This window comes from Monomorium pharaonis, chromosome 3 (assembly GCF_013373865.1).
Source record: "Monomorium pharaonis isolate MP-MQ-018 chromosome 3, ASM1337386v2, whole genome shotgun sequence".
NCBI classification, from domain to species: domain Eukaryota; kingdom Metazoa; phylum Arthropoda; class Insecta; order Hymenoptera; family Formicidae; genus Monomorium; species Monomorium pharaonis.
This window is the reverse complement of record NC_050469.1, coordinates 26,828,466-26,845,919: the sequence shown is the minus strand read 5'-3', so window position 1 is coordinate 26,845,919 and position 17,454 is coordinate 26,828,466. Positions and strand designations below refer to the sequence as shown.

The following is a 17,454-nucleotide window of genomic DNA, read 5'->3' as shown; positions in this document are numbered from 1 at the left end:
GTCTGCTACAAAAGTTGGTTGTTTTCTCGTTCAATCTTTCCTTTCCACAAAAATCTCGAAAATCTAAGCTATACAAACTATTTGTCATTACAGATTATCGCAAGAAAACAAATACAGAAAAATTATAGATACCTAAAGTCATAACTTTGCGTTCGATAAACTTAAGCTGTAACAACGAAATATTAATGAACCTATTGTTACATTGTGTTTGCAAGAAATTCGAATGGTTTTTCTTTTTACCACAGACGGAGGGTATAAAGCAGTGTACATCTCTCATACAGAGATAATTCGCAGAAATCATTACAAAATTTATTCACGAAGTTAATATACAAAGTACACAATTTATCGTCTATATATTAACAAGTACAACGCAACTTTTTCCTCGCCTTGATGTGAAATGTAGTTCGCGCAGCTGTATAGCTAGGATATGCGATACGTGGAAAAGGATCACGTGTGTGTATGTATGGCATTCTACATATATTAGGCACAAACACTAAATAATAAATGATCGTAAAATAATTGACAATCACTCTTCTCGCGCGTTCAATAAAAAGTCATCATGAAATGAAAGAATCCAAGTTACAAAAAAGAAAAAAAAAGAGAAAAAGTGCTCCATCATGAACCGATTTATCAACAATCTAAGACTAAACATAATAGTAATCGTAGTAATTAACCTAAGAATATAATGATAAAGATAAGTATATAGATAATATCAATTTATATATATAAAACACAACAATAGTTGCATATCAGATTCCCTTAGAAGGGGTAGAAAGGAGAAGTAACAGCAAGTTTTCTTTTTTGCTCGGAGAGAATCCATAGCGGTCGAATTTCGGTTTAAAAACAGAGGTTTGATCTCCGCGACGATATTAGCTGTGTTCGCTCAAATGGGTATTATTACTAGAGTTATTCATCAGCTCGATAGACGCTATCGTGGAGTGCGAATGATTGGACAGCTGAGAGGTGGGATTATGTCGTGGATTGCTGTGATGGAGTCTGTCCAGGTAAGAGCGCTGGACGGGTTTATGTTTATCGAGCTGCAGCAGGGCCTCCGGTATGGTGAACCATTTTCGCTTCCGGCCGATAGCGCGCGAGTCTTCCCACTCCGGGAGCTCCTCGGTCACTCGCATAACCCACACTTCCGTTCGGTGTTTGTGCTCCTTGTTCTGTAAAGGGAGACTCATGTGAAGGAAGAATCTGCCTTGCAGAATGGTCATTATCTCTCGTTTGGAATTTGTGCTGTCTCGAATAACACAAACCAAGTGCGATTAATGTCCATTTCCACCAATGTAGATTAATTGTGATCTCGGTTTGTATAACTTATCTACTCTTTATCTTTTCTAGTTCTAAGAATTAGAAAAAGATCAGGGTTAGAAAAGGTTTTTTTTGTAATAACTATTTACATATATTGTTACTTAAAGCGCGCGAGTCTTCCTACTCTGGGAGCTCCGGGAACTTACTAAAAATTTGCTATTTTTTTCCATTACTTTTTTAAATGCTATAACAAGGTAAAATTAAGTAAAACATTTATTTTTCCAATATTTTTTGTTTAAATATTAATAAAAGCAATATTATTCAATTTTGTATCTCAAACTCACAAAATTCTAAAAAATTTATTAATTTTTATTGATTTTTAATGTGGATTTTCTAATGTTGTAAAAATAAAAACTTTTAAATGTTTAAAATACAAATAAATTTTTTATGTTTAATTTAAAACTCAAAATTGTAAAATTTTTTAAATATATGTGGCAGTATAATTGGTTTTTATTAACATTTTAAAACTATATTTAACAGTTTTAAACGTAACGGACTATAAATACCAATTGAAGATTGAGCATATACACATACAACAAAAAATGTCACAACAGATTTAAAAAATGTTAAAAATAATAATAAAAATTGTTAAATTCCATCTGTTACCATTGCTAAAAAATGTAACTATGTCAATGTTACAATCATTTTAAAAGATAATGCCATTACCAATTTGCTATTATAAAAAGAGATATGTAACATTATTTTTCAACCTTGAAAAAGAAAAGTTACACTGAAATCCAAGGTATTCTACATTGGTGAAGGTAGACATAGGGCTGCAATATTACATGATTTAGCGATCATGTAACTTTTCTCTTGAGATGGACATATAAAAAGTAAAAATTGTTTACTGTTAAAATAGAGAAATTTGGCACCTTTTACGTTTCCATCGTAGGAAGAAAAAGTAACATGATCGCTATTTGCAGTTATTTATGGAATGCTAATAAAAGAAAAAAATATAAAGAGCACGACATTGAAAGAGCATAACATAATATATGTGTGGCATACATCACGAGTTATAACCTCAAATGTGCCGAGGCAACGGCCTAACTGTCCAAGAACGCCGGCCTCCTCCCGGACCTCGCGAAGAGCCGTGACCGCCGGCTCCTCCTCGGGCTCGACGCCGCCGCCTGGTACTATCCAACTGTCGGGTCTTCGGCTGGATGTAACTAGTAGTACCTGCAAGAGTTACATGGTACATGTGAGGGAAACCGTGGCGTGAGGAGACAGGCGACCGACTTTGACCTCGACCAGGCGAAAGTCCAGCCCGCGGATCGCAATAGCCGAGGGACTCGGAGAGAAATTAGCCGGTTCGCGCGACAACCGCGTGCCGGCGCGGATGCACATACAGGTGGCTGCCATCTGCTTGCCACAGCTGGCTTACCTCGTCCTCGAGATCGCTCTTTACGCAGATGCAGGCGGCCCTGCGTCTGTAGCCCTCCGAATCGTAGATGCGGATCGAATTCGCCTTCTCCTTCACCATGTTGTTGATGTTGCTGCTGCTGCTGGCTGCTGTTGTCGTCGTACCCTTGGACACCTTCGCCTCTGATCTCTCCGTTGATTCATAAATAATCGTCAAACGGCCCGACGGGCCATCCTGTGCATCCGCGTCGTCCTAACGTCGCTCGTAGCCGACATGTTATCGACATCGAGTCCACTGTTTGCCGTACGTGAAACGCGCGAGCGGCCGGGTTAGATTCACGTGTGCACGCGTACGGTGGTGGTGCCGCGGTCAAATGCGCGCCGCCACCCGTCGTAATGTCAACCCGCGACGACGAACGAAGCGCGTCTGCCGTCGCCGATCTGTGCCACGCGCGCGGTAAGCCACCGACCAGAAATCCGATCACCTTCGCCGGACGCTCGCTCGACTTCGCTATAACCTCCAAGACACCCCCGTTGGCCCCCCGAGGCGCTCCCGCAGCATCGACCAACCACAAGTACCACAACTCGCCGTGAACGCCCCCTCGGGCCCTCTCTCGCTTCGCGTCGTCCCGCTGTCCCACACAGTCGCACAACCAATCAATTCCGCTCGATCCCCACGCACCGCGCGGTGGGGGACTCGCGATCTTCGAGGTACGAGAGTCGACATCCAATAGGATGTCCCGATATTAATTTCTATTATGTTCCAATCACGTTTCGAGTCGCCTTATCTCGGAGTGCTTGTATGACCATTTTATTAATTGCACGAATTTTAAAATGTGATCCATTGTTAGAGAGGCCTGTTCCTTTTCGACTGAACTTCTTGCACGGTTTACCTTTTCCTCTTCTTTTCCCGTCGAAAAAAAAGGTGAAGTATAAGAAGTTCAGGTCTTAGATTCCAGATAACTCTGAATGTAAGATTGAATTTTAAATGCTTCTACCCTCTACTGTGAGACTTTTTGTAACTTTTTTGTGAATGCTTTTTTGAGACCTTAATCCATTTCCTTGATACTTAATTTCGAAATGTGTATCTTCAGTTTTCTCATAAGATAAATTCCGATTGAGGGCCTGGGTACTGCACACACGTTAAAAGATTTCACCATTTTAGATTTTTGTGTTTTTAGTTCTTAAGTTTAACTTAAGAGAATTAAGTTAAACCAAGATTAAATTTAATCTACATTGGTGACAATAGGCATAAGCCTATTAAAATTTAATTAAAGATTAATTCAGTTTTTTCAATTTAATTTAAATGCTAGATAAACTTGTAATTTAGTTTTAAACTTTAAGGATATTGATAGATTAATATAAATATATTGAGTTGATGTCAGCAATGACGATAAACGGAAATTCCACTCCAAAATTGCATGTATCTGTAATGTATCTTTGAAAAACTAACAGAAGCAATAGAACTATTTCAAATTGAAATTGTATTAGGTATCTGTGAATTATTGAATTCAAACAAATTCGTAAAAAATAAGTAGTCTTATTTCTGAATTATTTGTAAAAAGCCGACTTGATTGAAATAACGTCGAACTGTATGTTCTAAGATAGCAGATAAAGGAAAGCCATTATAATAAAGTATCCCCACAAAATAATTCACTAAATTATAAAATGATATTTAAAATAAACTATGTTGCTTGAAAGACATTCTTACAGTGTATAATATAGATATTTTTAAATCTGATTCTATGAAAAACAAAGTTGAAATATAATACTTGGATAATGTTTTCTGACAATTGATAAGAAAAGTAATTCATTTCTACAAATAAAAATTCACTGAGTACATAATATGACACATAATGTATACACATTTATGTAACAAATAATTCAATAGTTTTCAGTTAAAATAAGTTTAGACTAAAATATTAATATTAAATTTTTTTCAAAAATTTATCTTTGTATTATATTTATAAATATTCGAAATAATCAAAACTTAATCTTTGATAAATTATACACAAATTTTACTTACAGAATTTCAATCCAGTATTAAAGCAAAATTATTTTGTTTCTCAATCTAATATTTAATACATATTCAGCTTAACTTTTAATAAGACAAAATCAGGCTAATCAAAGAATCAACTGTCTTGTATAATAATTATTCAAAACATTTACTCATAATTATGCGCGATTGCACGGTCGCACATAAAAAAACAATTCGTAAAATTAGACGTCTTGTAAATCGAACGTAGCTTATAAACTATATATTTAAGTCAATAGTGTCATACATACAAATGATTTCATTATACAACCTGTGTGTCCACAGTTACAATCCTGCGAGTTTAGGCTTCCATCCGCCTTCCTTTCGCAAACTCTTTATTCTATGGAGCTAGATTAGACGCACTTTCTCGGACTTTCACGTTTTTATTTTTTGGTGACAATCAGATCGTTATTGTGTTACAATCCCTCAGGTAGAGGAATTCCGTACCGTACATCTTAAAACAACAAAAGTATCGTTATTGTGACAGTCCCTTAAGTAGAGGAATATGTTTTATGTCTATCATATATTTTAGAGCAACAAAAACTATCGGTAAATAATTACGGCGACGGTCTGTTACAATTCTGTACAGATGTCCCAAGAACCAGTCGTGAAATTTTTTTAACAATTTCAAATTAATCTTTATTTTAAAATATTATACAGTCAAACAATTAAAACTTACGGTTATTTGATGAAATTTCAGAGGAAAAATAAATAACAAAAATATTTCTTAAATGTTGCATTAAATATTAAAGTTTCAGGAATTTTAACATAAAGTTTGTCAAGTAATGGTCAAAACTAAATATGCGGCGATTCAGGAACATTCTGTAGTTGGAAAATAAAAGACATATAGATACGAACAAACATTAAACTTATTATCGTTATTTCCTTCATTATTCTTTTTTTGTTTGTAATAATTAAAAAAAATGAGTATCGCATTATTATTTTAAATTTAATTCCTGAAAATTACTATTTTACTCACAAATACACCGCCGCCTTTCATTTTTTTTAAATACAGCAAGTGTGAAAAGGTACAATAAGAGATGAATCAGATAGATTATGTAATTTTTCCCTTAAGACGGAAATATAAAAAATAAATTTCCCTTTACTTCAACGACAAAATTGTTTACTTTTCACATTTTCCTCTTAAGAAAAAAGTTACATAATTGTTATTCAAATTCGCAATACGGAATACCGCTACCGAGATTTAAAACGAGCACGTGCGTGAATGCGCGTCGCGGCACGATACACAGCACACATGCAACACACGTGCTTGCAGCAGTAAGTCATAGGACATACGCTATCTATTTGCGTTCCTCGTCATCGCGCGCTCATACTTTCCGCTTTCTTCCTCGCATTCCATCTTTGTATTAATCATCGCATAAAACGAGCCTTACATTATCGTAAAATCGATAAACAACCAAGAGCGCCGCGAGACACAATCCTCGTTTCGTATCAGTAACGAAATACAAAGACCTTCCCCCGCAACATTGTTATCGCTACTACCGACATTTTATCTCGGTTCCCCCTTCCACCCTTTTTTTCTTTATTTTTAAAAATTTCTTTACGAAATCGAGCTTGTCGCTACGGCCACTTACCTCTCGTATAGCTTAAAAAAGGTGCGCATATATATACATACTGGATGTTTTAGGCGTCGCGCACTTTCTCTTGAATACAGATACTTTTTCTTTGAAATTATTAGTTAATTTATTAATTTCTTGATATCTCTAAATAATCTTTCGAATTTCGAATACATTAATTATATCATTTTCTTTAAAGACTGCTTGTAGTCCAAAACGAGCAACTCTCTCGACTCGTGTAAATTTTTTAATTTTTTTCGGTGAAAAAAGTGTTTACCCGATATATATCTATATATTCTATATATCTGTCGAGAGAAAGTGCGCGAGAATATGCATATATATATGTACACATGTATATGTACATATTTTATATTTACGCATTCGGTTTTGTTAACATAATTTATATCTAGTTTCTCCCTTTCATCGCGCCATCTTCATTTTTCCATTTTCTTCGTATGTATCATTGCTCTGTAATTCCTTTAAACCTCACACAAAGACAAGTCCTCGAGCCGAACATACACGGTTTGCATATATTACTGGAACAATGATAGACTTTGATTGTTCGTATTACAAAAACTACTTCTGCTGGGTTATGTCAATCCTTATCCATATACAAAAGAGATTAATTATACAGTAGGTAATAATCTTCGTGTAATCGATAATAGACTGTACATCTCGGTAACACGGAGCGTGTTCAATTCTCTCTAATAACAACAAAAGAGATTATCACATTAGTATGAATCTCAGTAAGGAAGGTTAAATCAGAACCTTTATTGTTACTACAGCATCAACAGTGTTACGTCGTCATTTCCAGCAAAAACTCGAAAACTCTTATACATTCTGGCTCTCCCTTTTATGAAAGTATCAAAAATATCCTTTCTAGCACTCATTCCCCAACAGACAACGGAAAATTACGATATCGTTTCAAATACTAAAACTCAATAAAAGTATAACTAACTTGTCTAAGGTAGAGCTCACCTGCTTCTATGCAGGCCTCTTTGACTAAGATTCGTCCTGTCTCCCTTTTCCAGAAAGAAAAAAAAAGAACCATAAAAAGAATAAGAAAAGAAAAAATCATGATCCATAATAATAAAGATTGTCCAGCTTAAGCGCTAAATCGAGTTCAAGATGTAAAACTAAGTAAAATTTATAAATATGGTACAATTGATATTTAAGCGATAGAGCAATAATAGATTAATTATAGATACGTATAGGTAATAGCATTGTATCGTTGAATCCTATGGCGATTTTTTTTGTTATTTAAGTCCTCCACTTAACAATAGTAGAATTGAAGATTGAATTAAACATTCTGTATATCTGTGTGTTCGATTAGATGAGCGAGTCTCGTTCAGTCGAACAATTAACCGCACGCACCAATCACCATTGCGGACTAGCAGCCACCTTGACTAGCTTTTTTTTTTAATTTCCTGCCACCTCAATCCCATCGACGTGAACGTCCTCTGGGCTAGCAACTTGTTCCACTATACTCCATCAAGTTCAACAGGTACGAATCAATCTCCAGGATGTTCAGGGCAGCTACGATTCACTTGAAACCACTTATCAATACAGCTAAAAGAAACACATGAAATTTTATATTATTGTCTATCCTCTCACTATTTATGTACTATCTATGTATTAGCAACTGAAGGTAATGTATTTTTTAATTCGGCAGTATCTCTAAGTAATTATTAATTACTTTAATATTTATTATGCTTTAATATTAAAAATTTCAAAACTAAAAATAATATCAAGATTTTTACAATAATGTTCATTGATACTAATATCTTTCTTATTAAATCTTTCAGGATAATGAAATGTTTTCGTTATCAACATATTTCTGTTGCTAATGTTAAACAAAGAATAAAAACAAAGAAATAAATCCCATCATACATACTTTTTATGATATATACAGAGACAGGGCAAGCGAGCTATAAGATCTCCAGATTGTAATTCTTCCAAGCAAATGACACATTCACCTTTTCCATCTGTCAGCACATCCTCTGTCATGTAAATAAGCAAAAACATATGTAATTATCATTCTAACAATTGCCACTAGCTACTAAATCAGACAAGCATTGCTTTATCGAAGCAATAACTTGTTATCTGGTAGACAATAAAAATGTTTTAAAAATGTTATAAATGTATAGGTTATATAGGTAAACATAAGATACATTTGCATGTCCATTTCTGTCAATGTAAGTTAACTTTAATTTCATTAATTTTAATTTTTAAAACTAGAAGAATATAAAAACAAAGAGAAAACAACTAAAGGTATTCTATATTACTAAAAATGGACATTCAACTGCACCTTACAACAACATATAAGGCCATCGTTTGATACATATACCAAACCATACCAAACTGTACCAGAACCAATGGAATATAAGTAAACTTTTATCTTATTGGTTCTGGTACATGTACCAAACAATCGCCAAAAATCACCTATAATTACATTTATACTATTGTAGAATAGTCTAAAGGAATGGAACTTATACTGTTTTTTTCTCACACTTCAGGGGGCCTATTTTAAATAGTGTCTGTACTGTTATATTATCGCAGGCATTTTATATGGTAAAAAAGCTGACATATAAAGATACCAATACTGTGGTTAAAAGTTCACAGAATATATCTTTAGGGTTTCTTGCACGATTCATCTTTTCTATTTTTCTTTTCATAATCAGAGAGAAAAATAGAAAAAATAAGCCAGACAAAAAAGTTCAATTCTAGGATATGGAAAAAAAACAAACCTTATCCTTTGTCAGATAGGTAGAGACTTGTCACTATTCCCTCGGGTTACTTACCATTGTAACTGAGCCGTGGCTTGGTCAGGCACATGACCAGGTGACACTCGATATCATCTGGCAGAATAAACTTGGAGCATACAGGACACTTTAGACCTTAAAGGTAAAGAAGAGAAATTAGAAAAAAACGGGAAAGAAAACAAAGCAAGGATGGGAAGAAGGTATAGAGCGAAGATAATAATTAGGGAGAGTTGCAATTCGCAAGAACGCAATAAAAGTACCGTAAAAGACCCGTCTAACTCGTTCCACCGGGACCACAGCTTCGGCCTGATGCTCGTTCAGGCACGAGCTCACTATTATTCCCATAATAGACCCGACATAACCTCAGCCGTGAGCCGCGGTCCCGCGCGGCGATCCTCTCCCGGTGAGCGCCATCGTCTCTCTTTTTCCCTCCCCTTCTCTCTTCCTCACGCAAACAATGCTCGTGCACGAGCGACACGCCCTTTCCTTTTCTCCTCTCACCGACACCGTCTCGTCGCCGACGATTTTTCGCACCCACGAGTTTCAAAAAAATCACCCCCAGGCCCCGCTGGTGTGTCCTCGGATTGCCATCGATTGTGGTATGCGGTTACCGGGCCAACCACCCCGGCAACACGCGTCAAAACAAACGCCCCCTGTCCCACCCGCGAATCGTTGTCGCGCACCAATTTCGCGTTTCCGCGGCGGAGCTCACTGGCTTTCTCGCGCGATTGCGCGACCTAACCTCGCTTTTTTTGTGCGGCGCTCGCTCGCCTCGCAATTAGGTTAGAGAGACCCCCCTCGATTGATAATTTGCGAGAGAGAAAGAAAGCAAAAGAGCGAGCGAGAGATAGCCCTCAAAAAGCGTCGCGTGTATCTGCAAAGCACGCTTGAGAAAAAAACTCATGTCGCGCGAATATGGACAGCGCGACGAGTAACTGGCGGCTGGCTGGCGAACAGTCCCATGACTACCTCGGCGACATTGTATAGCGAATTCTTCCTTTCGAGACAGAATAAAAACCGGTCAACAATAGAAGTTGTACAGTCGTAAACGGAGATGTCGTTTAGATTCGCGTTAGGATAGATCCGCGGGAAATTAACGACAAGCCGCGTATAACGCGCGAACAGCTTCCTTTGGTCCTGGTCCGCGAACGGGCGGACTAGGTGTAAACACGCGTGAATGGAAGGATGATTCAGGTTCTTACCGTTGAGGGACCAAATGTGCGAAGGCAAGCTGTGAGCGGCGTAGACGCGACCGCTTTCCTCATCCGTGTCGTCGGAGTCGAGCTGCGGCAGGCCGAGAGCCTGGCCGACTCCGACTCCGACCGAGGTGGAAAGGCCGGCCTGCTCGGCGGAGGAGAGGTCCGGCACGGAGCTCAGTGAGCGTGCACGCTGTCTACTGTCCCCGGACATACGCGTGTTCTGCGACTGATTCGCTTGCTGATGCTGATGCTGGAGCATGCCCACGCCACCAGGCAGGGAGCGGAGCATGGAGAAGCCCTGCATCGTGGTTGTCTCGTTGGCCCCAGTGGAGGACTGACCGTTGCCACCAGCGGATTGTGCTACAGTGCTCGCCTTGGCTCCCATCCCAGTTGCGCGATGTGAATTTGAAAAAAGAATCGCGTCACACCACGTGTCCGTGTCCCCGCGTTCTCCCGTTCCCGCACCCAACGTCTTATCCGCGTCCACCACCTTCCCGGCGATAAATTTTCATTTGTCACCCAGCGGTCAGCGAGCGCGGTCGGTCGACCAGGTGCGAAAACCGAGAACAGGAGGGGAACGACGCGACGGATCCCGGGTTGGTCCCCGCGGATACCTCAGATCCTGGCAGTGGTACACGCGCACACACATACACTGGCACACCAAAGTCCTCGCGCCTTCGTCTCCTCTCTCGGCCTCGTCTCTTTTTCTCTTTCTCTCTCTCTCTTTCTTACTCTCTTGCCCCCTCGATCCTCACACACGTCGGCGTCGGCGTCGGCGGCTGGACAGATGGCTGGACGACCTGGCACGGCTGCACCGGCGGCGCGACGCTCCTTACAACACCTTGGGATTTAACTTAGGCCGGAATTTAGCAGACGTGCGCCACAACGAGCAAGTCATTTCGTCCGCGAGCATACCAGCGGCTCGTTCCACAAAACATTCCCCGACATCTTAAACTTCCTAGATGTCAACACGATCGGCTCGCGCAGACACTCCACTTCACGTATCGCAACTTTGCGCGTGCACGCCCCGCGCGCACGAGGTAACCGATTCCTCGCGTGCCGCTGGGTGTGAAGTCGACGAAGTTTCCTAGCCGAAAGAGCGACGATAGCGCGATGAAGCGAGGGATCCGATTGGCGACGCCATATTGTCGCGATGCAAAGGCGCGATTGATTGTTTAAAAAATGACGTAATGTTTTTTTATATCCTGTCCTCTTGATAGTTCGTCGAGTTGTTTATATCTCTTTCGCGATAATCTAATCTAGTTTGCATTTTTAATTAAAGTCAGAAACTTTTGAGTCGGATCTAAATAAAAGATGATGTAATATATCTAAATAAAAAATGTAATATGTGAATGAAACTGTTTAAAGCAATAATTATGAGAATAATCAGATCAGTGCTCGAAACGTCAGATGAATAGTTTGGACAGTTATAATTTGAACCTTTTTTGAAAATTTTTGTAATTAGGCCTGTTCGTGTTGCTCGCACTTTTTTTCATTAAAAATCTTTGCTTTCTGTATGTATACATATATTTATCTTGTTTTAAGTGTAAAAATTTTTGAAAATTGTAAGTAATAAAAATCGAATAGAACAGTAAAGAACTGCTCGGTATTTCTAATATATACTGCGTTTTTAATCTTTTTGTCCTGTTTAAACTTCAAACATAACGAATTTACACTAGTCTGATCATTTTACGAGTTTAAACTGTCCAAAATATTTGACCTGAAAGTCTGTTTTTTGAATACCTCGAATTATTTGAACTCTTCGGTTATTTTATCTAAAACCTAATTTAAGACGTAACAAATTAATTCTATAAAAGTGCACGCACACGCGCAGCATTTTTTCTATCCTCAATATTTTTTTAAAGCATTTGCGGCAATTAAAATAAGACACCCTGTATAAATTGTATAACATATTTTTAAAAAATTAATCATACCTTTCTTTAATTAATTATAACCATCGGCTTAACTTCATGAAATGTGTATTATCTATATTACCATCCAATATAAGAGCATGCTCCTTTAGGGGCTGTTCTTAAAAATGTTTCTTCCTTAAAATGTAAAGAAATTGACATTCCATCTTATTAATATAATCCATTAATTTTTAATGTGAAAATATTCGACAGAAGTATTAATCACACAACATATACCAAAAATGTATGTATACATATATATTTATATATATATATATATATATATATATATATATACACATTTTTCTAAATATTAAGTATATACATATATATATATGTGTGTACAGTTTAATCGATATAAAAATATCTAAAGATGTCTTTATACACGTATAATAAGTTTCAAAACGGCGAAAATGGCACGTAGTTGGTAAAATAATTAATTAGTAGTTTTGACATAGGTTACGAGTATCAGCCTTTGAATCGGGGCTCAGGGAGCTCCAGAGGGTATCCTGACATTTTTGTAGCTTCGATTTGAACAGAGTCTCATCGTCAACGTCACATATCTCGTCGATCTCGTAGTGCTCGTATACTAATCTGTCCAACCAATTGTCGAGATCCTCATCAATTCTATTCTGACTCTGCGCAATCTGGTCGCTTACTATTGCGGATTTCACTAACTTCGACCAATTCTTATTCATCTCCTCTGTAATATGATAGACGGTGCTCGGGCCGTCTATTATTTCCTTCGCCTTATCTAAGTTTATCTTCTTGGCCTTCCAATAGGACAGTGGAATCACCAGGAATTTTAATTTTGCTATTAATTGAGTATCAGCAACTAATAATAGCCGCCAAGTACCAACGGTCAATTGTTCATTTAGCTGCGGCTTAACATGTCCTATCTGAAAGAATAAACATAAAGTTATGTAATCATTGAGAAAAAAATGTTTAAAGTCCAACCAAAAGAAAAAAACTGAATTAAAAGCCAATCAAAAGTAAAAAGAGCCAAATTTCTGAAGCTCTGGAGTAACAATTATATATTTTATATTTTTTATAATTTTTGTACACATCGGTCGATTTCTGCGTAATACTATATTTTATTATAATTTTACACTTTTTTTAATCCTTACGGTCACACATCCAAAAAATTTTTATACTGTCACTGGGATCATGGTGATCCCAACAACTTTAAACAGTTGTCACGTTAAAAGTATGTGCTTTTGACTTGAAAAAATTACATGTCAAGTATTCTAAAATGTGCTCCAATGGTTTACGTAACAAAATTTTAATATTGAAAATAATTTATGAAAAACATGACTTTTTTTACCTTTTTCAAAGTTTTAAATATGAAATTTGAATTTGAAAATTTATTGAAGTCACTATGATTTCGGGTGACTGTTCTTATAATAAGTTTTTATATATTTAATAATTTCATCATATGAAACTATTAAATATATAAGAACCTAGTTTTTCACTTTCTTAACAAATAAAAAATTTTTTAATCTGGATCAGCAGCTCAAAAAATTACAAAAAACTATACCGTTTCTACTTGTAACTCCAGGAACCAACGTTGGCCCATTTTACCCATCATTTAGCGCATGATAATTACCAAGATCATCTCTTCAAGCAGCACGTGATTCACTTCAGCAAGGCGACCATGCGGATCAATCCATAAGATCGATACATTCTGCGGTATTGTAATACCTGCGTCAAACTCGTAAGCCAAGACCGGAGACGAGTACGGCCCTATGCTGCCCATCAAATTCCTAAACGTCTGCTCCTTTTGATCGTAGTCTGTGCTAACAGAAAGACTTCGTATCTTTCCTGACCATAATTTACTGGCGGAAAAGTTATGTCTCATGGAGATTAAAGCTTCTACGCGTTTCGCGCGAATGTTAGGTGGTACAGGTATGTTGGAGGACGTTTCGTCTTTGTTCTCCGCCAGAATTAGTATACCAGCAAAACGGTTTTCGCGAAAATACGCGGTGTTTTCTAACAAGCGGACATTCTTGTAATCCACATTCAGTTTGCGGTAAACCAATCTCGCCAAAGAATACGAGAGCGTTAACAAAGCATCGTCCGGTAACGGACTCAGATCTGCGTGATGATAAAGACTTTGCCAGTACATGTCGTAGCTCCACAATTTAGCCGTTTTGTTTGTTCGATCGGGATAAAGCCATTCCTCTACGCGGTTTATGATTCTATGATCGATGACAGGTTCAAATTTACGGGCGAAAAATATATTGCGGTCCATTGTGTTTCTCAATCGATTAAAATCCTCGAGCTTGAAATCATTCGGACTGCATCCGCACCAATCCACCACGGCCTTGTATTGACACTTGCACCCCAATTTTCTCTTCCAGTTAGTCATGTGTAGATTATTATCTATATAAGTATTGCAGAATCGTGAGTTTCTCAACACCGTATGAAAAAATGATTCAGCCGGTAGCAAAGTATATTTGAACAGTTTTAACAGATTGGCCACCAATTGATCGGGATTCGGATTAGCAACGTACTCGACAAAGTCTCGGGTCAGAGCGAACCAATCGCTACCGCCATCAATCTGAATACCTATAAAGATAATGAAAAATAATGTATATAAAAATTTTATATATATTTTAAGTTAATTTTTCATGAGATGCAAGGAAGCAAGCATCTCAAGTTTATGAATAGTAGTGCATATGTTGTAGACAAGTTTATATCAATACTGTTTGTACCAGATCAACTCTTTCAATTAAAAAAAAATATATGCATAAGAAAACTAAAAAATTGTAAAATAAAAATTTTTTAACATACCATCTGGCAATTTTCGATCGCCGATTCGCCACATGCGTGCCTCACATTCGACGAAGGTCTTGTCTAAACCCTGTTTAGCTATAAAACGCTGAACCTCTCTTCCGTGCGACTTTGCAAAGTTCATACCTCTGTTCCAACTGAGAAACTCAGTCAGCTGATTATTGCTTTTCAAAGGGAAGTCGGACTCTGATAAATTTACAAGAAAGTCCCAGTGTTGGTTATACGCGAGCATTTGTTGCGCGGACTTCAGAAATGTTGTCAAGAGACTTGCGCCACCCCAAATACTTGCATGTCGCAAACCCTCCCCTCTCGCCACTTTGATATTGTTTAATTTACATGACTTTTCCAGCTCTAACATTTCGCGATATAAATAATCTTGCCTCTAAAAACACACAATTTTATTAAAACAATTAATCAATTTATCAATGTTATAATAAAAACAATTCAAAAACCATTACAGATAAAGAAAGTTTTTTTAACAAAAATATATATAATAAAAAATTTGTGTTTTATAATGATTTCAATTATCCAATGTTATAAATGCATCATAGTAAATTAAAGTAGCTGCTTTATAATTTTACAGTGTTAATTGTCCATTTGTCTGCCTACAAGATTTTTCAGAAATACAATAGTTTTACTTTTTCAAACTACATTTTTGCTCAAGAGCCTTAGTTCCATCAAAGCAAAATGAGTTAAATTAATTGATCAGAAGATCAAGATTTGTCAAATTTCCATGTAGTAATATAGGATAAATTCCAAGTGGGTAGATAGTATAAAAAATAATTTTCGGCTGCATTATTTATTCACATCCATTTGAAAGGATTTATTGTCTTATCCAAATTATAATTAAAGTCTTTCGTTTTTGTTGTACTTACCGCATCAACATGGATATAAAATAAATGTGAAGGATGATATAAAATACTGATAAGTCGTTTCACTTGCCGACTCGCCCTTCCATTCACCGTCAGCAGATAAGCTATTCGCACAGGTTGCTCGAATTCATTCTTCAAACTAGAATTTTTCGCTTCTTGCGCTTTGAATCCTGAATCAAAATAAAAAAGACTCTTTAATAATACAGCACAGATCGTAGGCGTCTGTGCTTATTTGTATTCATTTACTTTGAATACCAGTCCAATATATGTTAATCGTTAAATAACCACCACACGTCTGTTTCGGATTGCCAGAGCATTTCATATTGCAGCTGGAATCTGGTAACCGTTTCGTCTGCAATGGCTCTTCCATTCCGCAAAAACATTCCACCCTAAAAAATCGCATGATGCATTGAAAAAGGATTATGCAGCGCATTAATATATCAAATCTCAAATTAATCAAGATACTAACGAGTATTCTGTACCAGCATATGGAAATCCCGATTGAAGACACATATAGGCGCAACGCTCGGGCGTATTGTTCCCTTTAAAGACGTGATAATAACCAGAGAGCGCTCTCAGTGTCTTGTCATCCTTGAAGCAACCCAAGTTGATCGGTATGCCTGTGAAACCTGGAGAATGGGGACACAAGGATTGTACTCCTTCCGGGTACAACAAACCTTGCTGGCTAAGGCACGTCACATTGACAATGCGTTGCTTGCATGCTTGGCTCTGAGCACGCATCACAGCGCTCACCGCCTCCCGGACCGTGACCTCGCACGCAGGCGTGAAATTCAACGATTTGCGATCCAGCTTGATTTTGGTTGTGCGATTTCTTGGTAGCTGTGATTGCGACCAAGTCTGCCTATTCGAGTTTGCTTGCTTATCAGGTGGAAGTTTCAGTTGACGTAAGCCCTTCGGCAGACCTTCATCCTCTTCAGGTTGAGAAGACCCTCCCTACAATTCAAAGAAAAAATCAGACAAATAAATTGGTAAATTGGTTTCTATCGTTACTGTCGTTTCTTCTAAGAGACGAGGACAAACAACTTACCTCTCCAGACGACAGCCGGCTGGATTTGCTCTTGTCATCATTGTCCAGACCAAAGAATGTATGCAGGTAGACCTGGACACATAGTACGGTTATGCCAAAGGCGAAGACCAGCCGGTACTTGCGCAGGCAGCTCGACGAACGGCCGCCTGGGTGGCCCCTGGCGATTGGCATTGTTCCTCAAGGCTCGAGGCCTTACGATTCACCGTTGTCGACACGCTTCGATCGAGGAAGCCGGATCCATCGACGACAGTTTCGGTCTCTCGTCGGTCACGAAGGCGACTTCATCAGCGAGATAATTCATCCACGTCACCATTTGCCTTTCCCTCACTAACGGAGAGATGAACGCGCGTCTCCACTCATGCGCCCCGCGTCGCGGCACCCCAAAGTCGTCGCACGCATCTTTCGCTTTCGCACGAATACATCGAACGCAAGCGAGCACTGCGACACGACCACGACAGCATCCCCCGTGAATAATTCAGCGCGGAGGTTAGGTCGTGGGGCTAGATTAAGTTAGGTTAGGTTAGATCGGTTAGCTCGTGCGTCATAGCGCGCGTGCCCTGAGGCCTGGAGCTGCGTTTGCGTTGC

At 38.2% G+C, this 17,454-nt stretch overlaps 3 protein-coding genes across 4 annotated transcripts; all 3 read right to left on the bottom strand.

Moving 5' to 3' along the window:
• Window positions 1-287: 287 nt before the first annotated feature.
• On the bottom strand, window positions 288-2,830 carry LOC105834073 (diphosphoinositol polyphosphate phosphohydrolase 1). Of its 2 annotated transcripts, none has more exons than XM_012676291.3 (3): window positions 2,696-2,830; window positions 2,320-2,490; window positions 288-1,166 (listed from the first exon to the last, which is right to left on the bottom strand). In XM_012676291.3, exons 1-3 carry the CDS (start codon window positions 2,792-2,794, stop codon window positions 870-872), a joined length of 567 nt encoding a protein of 188 aa, XP_012531745.1. In that variant the 5' UTR covers window positions 2,795-2,830; the 3' UTR covers window positions 288-869. The 2 variants fall into 2 exon arrangements, with proteins under 2 accessions (XP_012531745.1, XP_012531746.1); XM_012676292.3 differs by having other exon boundaries at window positions 2,335-2,490.
• A 1,980-nt stretch (window positions 2,831-4,810) lies between these two features.
• On the bottom strand, window positions 4,811-11,548 carry LOC105834074 (E3 ubiquitin-protein ligase ZNRF1). Its single transcript, XM_012676293.3, has 4 exons — window positions 10,250-11,548; window positions 9,087-9,182; window positions 8,180-8,285; window positions 4,811-7,854 (listed from the first exon to the last, which is right to left on the bottom strand). Exons 1-4 carry the CDS (start codon window positions 10,629-10,631, stop codon window positions 7,797-7,799), a joined length of 642 nt encoding a protein of 213 aa, XP_012531747.1. The 5' UTR covers window positions 10,632-11,548; the 3' UTR covers window positions 4,811-7,796.
• A 940-nt stretch (window positions 11,549-12,488) lies between these two features.
• LOC105830437 (xylosyltransferase oxt) lies at window positions 12,489-17,309 on the bottom strand. Its single transcript, XM_012669749.3, has 7 exons — window positions 16,870-17,309; window positions 16,291-16,775; window positions 16,068-16,210; window positions 15,825-15,991; window positions 14,950-15,331; window positions 13,763-14,724; window positions 12,489-13,055 (listed from the first exon to the last, which is right to left on the bottom strand). Exons 1-7 carry the CDS (start codon window positions 17,038-17,040, stop codon window positions 12,597-12,599), a joined length of 2,769 nt encoding a protein of 922 aa, XP_012525203.1. The 5' UTR covers window positions 17,041-17,309; the 3' UTR covers window positions 12,489-12,596.
• Window positions 17,310-17,454: the final 145 nt, after the last annotated feature.

What these genes read in the sequence shown, in the direction of transcription:
- LOC105830437 (XM_012669749.3), bottom strand. Translation starts at nt 17,040, where the DNA reads ATGCCAATCGCCAGGGGCCACCCAGGCGGCCGTTCGTCGAGCTGCCTG. An exon ending in ATATTGGACTGGTATTCAAA is followed by an intron (nt 15,992 to 16,067) that starts GTAAATGAATAC and finishes ATTTTGATTCAG; the next exon opens with GATTCAAAGCGCAAGAAGCG. An exon ending in TGCTTGAAGAGATGATCTTG is followed by an intron (nt 13,056 to 13,762) that starts GTAATTATCATG and finishes TTATTCTTTCAG; the next exon opens with ATAGGACATGTTAAGCCGCA.
- LOC105834074 (XM_012676293.3), bottom strand. Translation starts at nt 10,631, where the DNA reads ATGGGAGCCAAGGCGAGCACTGTAGCACAATCCGCTGGTGGCAACGGT. An exon ending in GCACATTTGGTCCCTCAACG is followed by an intron (nt 9,183 to 10,249) that starts GTAAGAACCTGA and finishes TTTACCTTTAAG; the next exon opens with GTCTAAAGTGTCCTGTATGC. An exon ending in GCCACGGCTCAGTTACAATG is followed by an intron (nt 8,286 to 9,086) that starts GTAAGTAACCCG and finishes TTTACATGACAG; the next exon opens with AGGATGTGCTGACAGATGGA.
- LOC105834073 (XM_012676291.3), bottom strand. Translation starts at nt 2,794, where the DNA reads ATGGTGAAGGAGAAGGCGAATTCGATCCGCATCTACGATTCGGAGGGC. An exon ending in AGAGCGATCTCGAGGACGAG is followed by an intron (nt 2,491 to 2,695) that starts GTAAGCCAGCTG and finishes TAACTCTTGCAG; the next exon opens with GTACTACTAGTTACATCCAG. An exon ending in TTGAGGTTATAACTCGTGAT is followed by an intron (nt 1,167 to 2,319) that starts GTATGCCACACA and finishes CTCCCTTTACAG; the next exon opens with AACAAGGAGCACAAACACCG.